Here is a 6,000-nt window from a genome sequence, read left to right as displayed (position 1 = left end):
CTCGGCCAAACCACCAGTCGGCTCACGAGTGTCCCACCACACATCTCAGCGTGGAACGCTCAGGCCGCCATGGTGACGCACTTCCAGTGCGCGCGCGGCGAAGTCCGCGCTCCCCAGGCCGCCAGGAAAGAGGAGATGCCGGAGAGCAGGAGCGGCTTCTGGCATAAATGATCCCCTGGCTTGCTTTACCCTCTGTGGGGAACAGGAAGCCAGGATGGTCCCAAAAGGGAGCAGCATGGTAGGAGGAGGGAGCACCCCGACCGACCACTGCCCGGCCAACACAGGTAAAAATACAGTGCTGCCCTGCCGACCCGACAGCACTGCAGGATCTCTCCATGCCCCAAGGGGGACAGGAAAACACTGGGGATTGACGGTGGGGAGGGGCTTTTAAACTCTCTATGTTCCTGTCCTCCAATAGGGCGTGGACAACATCCTCCAATGCTGTCGTGGAAGGCGTATTGAGAAATAAATAATATCTCTGATGCCCAGAAGAAAGTTTGAAAAAGCAAGAGAAGCTTTTATTGTTAAGGAAACGCTCAAAAATCTGGGCCAATCACAGACTGACACCTCATGCAGCGGTTCTCAAATAACCGGATGTTCATCAATATCCAAGGTGTCTTCATTGAACTGTGGCATGTCCCGGTACCTTAAAGATGCGGGCCCCTCTCTCGTTATCCACTGTCATCGGCGCTAGATCTGGTGAGGGGTACTGGTACATGCACACCCAGATATTTGTTTACCACTGCCGCCCGCTTTATCTCCCTGGCCCACTCTCCTAGCGCGGCCAGCATCCGCCTCAACTCAGTTGGTCGATCCGCCGCCATCTGTATGATAGCCCTGTGCTGTGGTCCCTCCACGGAACTGCCCTCCTCCACGTCTGAACTGACCTCCTCCTGTGAGTGTTCATGGTTCCATTAGGCTAAACGTTGGTCTTAAGGGCGCCCGGCTGTCCTCCAGCAACCACTCTAGCTCTCTCCCAGAGCAATGGACACTCGGCTCCATCTTTTTGAGCCTCTTGGCGAGTATGCCACCTCTTGTGCCAAATCATTGCTCAGTAACTTTCCCTGGTAAGCGGTCCAGATAAATGTGATCCCACCACTGCCACCACTAGTGAAGATCTGAGGTTGTAATAATCACCTAGGCAAGTGAATGATGCAATTAGTTTTATTTCTTCCGTCCACAGTCTTAAACCAACTCCAGGTCAATGGCCACAATGTGATGCCCCCAGTCCACAATATCCCAACCCTGGACCAGTAGTTCCGCAGCCCCCGTACCAGGCGATACCCAAGGTGTCCCAACTTTTGGTTGGCCCACAGCCTTTGTATCTCCCGCCGCTATAGCCTGCAGTTATAGCCTATGCTCCTCAAGAAGACGGATACCATGATCGTTGCACGTGTATCCAGCTCTAGCCGGCAACAACCCCCCATTCCCTCGTCAGTGTCCAAAATACACCAAGAAGCCCCCCAGAATTGAGCCCGGCCCTCGGGAAACACCCCCTTAGCTCAAAGTTAACTGTGCATTGGTGGAGGCATTTTCCTGAGGCTGAGCCCAGCACCTAGGACTGCATGCGAGATCCCCTGAGGTGACGGCTCCACTGGGTCTACTATACCGATCGGCATAATGAGACTAGTGGCTGCGAGAACTGAGGTCCCTGAAACACTAAGGAGAGTAATGAAATGATTGCTTTACCTGATTACCAATCTCGTGTCTGGCTTTATGCATACATAAGATCCAGCCAGCAAGTCTTCTTCTGCTTACTGTCACTGAATGGAAACATCGATTCCTGAGGCTGAACACTTTTTCCAGGAGACATTTATGCACCTTAAACTGACAAGCAAGCAAATCTCTAATAAAACACAACAATAAGATCAACATAACCAGTGCTCCGTGCTGGAAAAAGTCTGCATCCCTTAGAGCTGTGGACTCTACGTCCATTGGACTACTAGTCTTTAGTCCGTGGCCAGCTCATCATAGTTATATATCCTTATGTTTTGGAGGAAATTTTCCAACAATTCTTCATAGTGATCTGCTCGAATATTCAAAAAATTTAGTTAACACTAATGCGAATACTACCCATGCAGCCTTTTCCTTGCCCTGCAACAAATGGAGAAACTCCTCCTCTTGAAGAAGCTTACGAATCTGAGGTCCAATAAAGACTCCTTCCTTCATCTTTGCTTTACTCAGCCTTGGAAATTTATCAACGAGATACTTGAATGCTTTTGCATTTTTATCCATTGCCTTTACAAAGTTCTTCACTAGGCCCAACTTGATATGCAATCGTGGTAGCAAAATCTTATGTGGGTCAACAAGTGCTGGATGAAGTGAATGTCGGAGAGGCCAGTCTGTTTTATTGTAGTGATATTCTCTTGCACGACTATCTTACTCACACAGAAAGCAGCAGTACTTTGTGTATCTACCCTAGAGACCAAGTAAGAGGGCAACCACCTTTAAGTCACCACAGAGGGGGCATAAATGTTGGTCATAGCTCAGGTACCTCAACAACAGTTTCATGTTTTCATAGGTTTCGGTCATGTGGACTGCAAAACCTACTGGAATTGAAGGTAGCGCATTGCCATTATACAGCAAGATGGCTTTTAGGCTTGTTTTGGACAAAACAAAGCGCCTCTATTCCTCTGGATTATGACTTATCTTCAGAGCTTCCATTAAACTGTTCATGTTGTTGCATGACACAAGAGTGCTCCCCATGAAGAAGTATTGGACAAGATTTTTATTACGGTTGCGGAACAAAGAAATTCGAAAATCGCCCGCTAAGAGATTCCACTGAGGTAGCCTGGAACCCAAGAAGCTCAGCCTTAGTCTTGGGCAGGTCCAAATGTCTGACAAGATCGTTCACTTTCTGTTCTAAGGTGTGGTTCAGTTGAGGTTGCTGACAAAGTCTGGTATGTGAGAGGAAGATGTTTCATGACACCAAGAGCCCTCACTTGACTCGACTGAAAAGGTTTCTGGTGCTTTTGGATCCTGCAGCTCTTCAGTACGTGGTACTGGTGGTATTGTCGATGAAATGTTTGGATACAGTAAAGTTGACTTCTTCCTTGAAACTCCTTTCCTAATGGGGGGCACCATGCATAAATAGCAATTGGCAGTGTGAGCTGCTGGCTCTCTCCAGATCACTTGAACTGCAAAAGGCATAGATTGCCTCTTCCCATGCAACAACTGGGTAAGATGTGATGCACATCTATTGTAGCTTATGTGTGGAGCCAAACTCTTGGACTGATCTCCTATTCGGCAGCCAAAATACAGGTTGTAGGCTTTCCTTATCACGGTAGTCAAGTTTGGCATTTGTGACGCAAAAGTAACTTCTCCACTTATGTAGAATAAGAAAACTATCCGCTTTGTTAATGCAAGAACGAAGCATACCTGAAAAAAACAAACATGTCAATATGCTAAGAAATCCTAAAACTGTATACTTTACACAGAGAGCATTTATAAACGTAGGTGATGCAACTGTAATTAGGATTATGTCATTGGAGCAGAGTTGGTGTTTTTTGATTGGTTGCCCTAAGATGATAGAATACTGAAGGCTCAATAGACTAAATAGATGATGTAATAAACAATACAATAAGGATGAAAGAATAATAACGCAATTTTTCTATAAGCCTGCATGACAGGTGTCATAAGAAATTACTACCGCCTCTGGATCTTGAAAATTAGAACCACTCATCAAAATGAAGCATCATATTCACCGATGTGGTTAAAATAATAATGTGCATTACTTTAGAGATTTATTTTTTTTACAGTTCCTGGGATACTCCATTAAGATCAGTGTTTGAGCATTACATTTTATTATCTTCAGTATTGTGTGGCCAATGACCTAAATGAACATCCAATCTGTTTAGTTACAATTTATTGTCTTAATTCTCTCAATATACAGATGTTAGAGTCTTTTACACTAAAAAAAAAAAAAGAAAATGATAAAATAAGTCCCGCAATCAGGACTTACTGGGTAAAGCCTCTTTTGTATAAACGATGTTAATGACGTAGGTTTTTCGCTCCAAGTGACTTAAATGGTTTGTACTTGACACAATAAAGTACCCTTCACGCACACACACACATACAATATAAGAGTTTCCCAGATTTTCACAGAAAACCTGGAACCGTCCACCAAAATATTACATGTATCTGTCCAGAGCTAATCACAGCTGAAGTCCTGCAAAACCCCAAGAGTGGGCAATTTAAGTGGCCACCAAATGTGTCTTCTTGCTGGAATGTGCACGAAAATATCCACGACTTCAGAAGGCGGAGACACAAACTAAGTGCTTAAAAAATAAAAAAATATATATAGAAGAGCATTAAAGAAGGGTCAGACAAACACTTGGGCTGGGATCTCAGGCAGCCCTTAGAAGAAGAGCGGTCACTTCTAACCTTCATGATGTTCTCCAGATTATTTTGTAATTTCTGGAGGGAAACAATACATTGGGAAGTTTAAAAAAAAAAAAAAAATCCCAACTTCTTATAAAAAGCAAAAAGTGTAAAATTATAAGTTATATTTGATGGATCGGCTGGGAAGGGTCATTGAAGAAAGCGCCTAATTTGACTAAATAAAAACAAAATGGACAAAAAATAAAATAAAAAAAAGAGCAGCAGACAATGTAGTGGCTGCCAAAGGGTCTTTTGATACATTGCACATTAGGAGAGAATGGGTTAACGACACTTCGCCACCTCCTCTCGGGCCTCTTGTCCTAGCTCCACAGGCCGGCATAGTTTCCATGGAGTCCAGTTGGCAAAGGACCGCCAGCCACGAAAAGTTTTGTTCCGGACGAGTCGTAGCAGTGGGTGTAAACAGCGTTGGGGCAGCAGTCGATATCTGAGAAGTAATTCCTCCACATATCATTGTGGTTCTATAACGAGACAGGAAAAACCCAAAAAGTTACCATCCTGACATAATAAGAACCATTGAGAAAAAGCAGCAGTCTACAATGAGAATTCAGATGAAACCTACTGCCTATAATAGTCTATGGAGATGTTCAGGAGTAAGAGCAGGAGGGAAACAAGCTGAGACACAGAAGCAAAGATTCCCCAGATAGTATAAATATTTTGCTACTGGTGGAGTAATTTATTAACACCTTCCTGACATGTGATGGGTCCAAGGAGCAGGTTGTGGAGCGGAGCCTGCACCACATATGGCAGACGCTGGCTGGGTTATTCAACTCTGATCTCCACTATTAACCTCTTAAATGTTGCTATCTCTCTGACAGCGACATTTATGGAGTGTGATCGCACCCCCGGGCACCCATAACCTGCTGTGCTCACACTGCTCCATTGTGTTTCAGAAAATTGCAACACACTGGAGAAAAAAAAACAACACCCAAAACACAAAAAAGAAAACCACAACTTTGGCATCTCTGAAGAGGGGCCAAAGGGAAACATGCAAATGTGTAAAATTCCCCAGTTATGAAAAGGTACATTAGCATCCATCCATCTTACTTATTAAACCCAGGAGCAGCCCTTATCTTGTTCTTATGTACTCACCAGCCAGCCTTTCCCGGTCGTCAGTTTGAGGAGCTCTCCTTTGGATTTTGAGCCATTGAAATAACTGGTGGAATCATCCAAAAACCTTTGCGCCCGGATATCATAAAACAAGAGGGAGCCCTGACCGGTCCCCACAGTGATAATATGCTCATAGAAGCTCACAGAGCGGATACCTGCACGCAAATACAGATGAGATGTGATCAAACCAATATAGAGTATCCTCTCCGTCTGCAGCCCCGGACAGTATATACATGGTTAATAGCCCCTCTTCTGACCTAGAACCTCCAGGTCTATTCCAATATTACTTGTGGCGGCCCACATGATGAGAAACTACAGCACCAATCACTTTGCTGCTGGGGAGAATGTGGGTCAATCAATATGGACTCTCGTTTAGTATGAAGTACTGGTTAAAAATCAAAAGGGGAAAAAAAAAAAAAGCCAACCCAAAGCAGCAGTTTCCCATATGTTCTAAGGCTTAAGAGGGATGTATTAATTCCTAAAATAATAATT

General features: G+C 44.4%; 1 protein-coding gene across 2 annotated transcripts in view; it reads right to left on the bottom strand.

Moving 5' to 3' along the window:
• Nucleotides 1-3,701: 3,701 nt before the first annotated feature.
• DCAF12 (DDB1 and CUL4 associated factor 12) overlaps nucleotides 3,702-6,000 on the bottom strand; it is a 36,116-nt gene continuing 33,817 nt past the window's right edge. Inside the window, exons 8-9 of one of the 2 annotated variants that reach the window (XM_073680403.1) lie at nucleotides 5,491-5,663; nucleotides 3,702-4,859 (exon numbers count right to left, since the gene is read on the bottom strand). In XM_073680403.1, coding sequence (XP_073536504.1) covers nucleotides 4,701-4,859; nucleotides 5,491-5,663 — 332 coding nt within the window. In that variant the 3' untranslated portion in view covers nucleotides 3,702-4,700. The remainder of the gene's footprint in view (nucleotides 4,860-5,490; nucleotides 5,664-6,000) is intronic. The other variant, XM_073680404.1, reaches the window with a different exon arrangement.

Source organism: Phyllobates terribilis, unplaced genomic scaffold, assembly GCF_046119375.1.
Source record: "Phyllobates terribilis strain yellow unplaced genomic scaffold, ASM4611937v1 Scaffold_1__5_contigs__length_1240528914, whole genome shotgun sequence".
In the NCBI taxonomy this organism is placed as follows: domain Eukaryota; kingdom Metazoa; phylum Chordata; class Amphibia; order Anura; family Dendrobatidae; genus Phyllobates; species Phyllobates terribilis.
The sequence above is the reverse complement of the archived record's forward strand: the minus strand, read 5'-3'. Positions and strand labels throughout refer to the sequence as shown.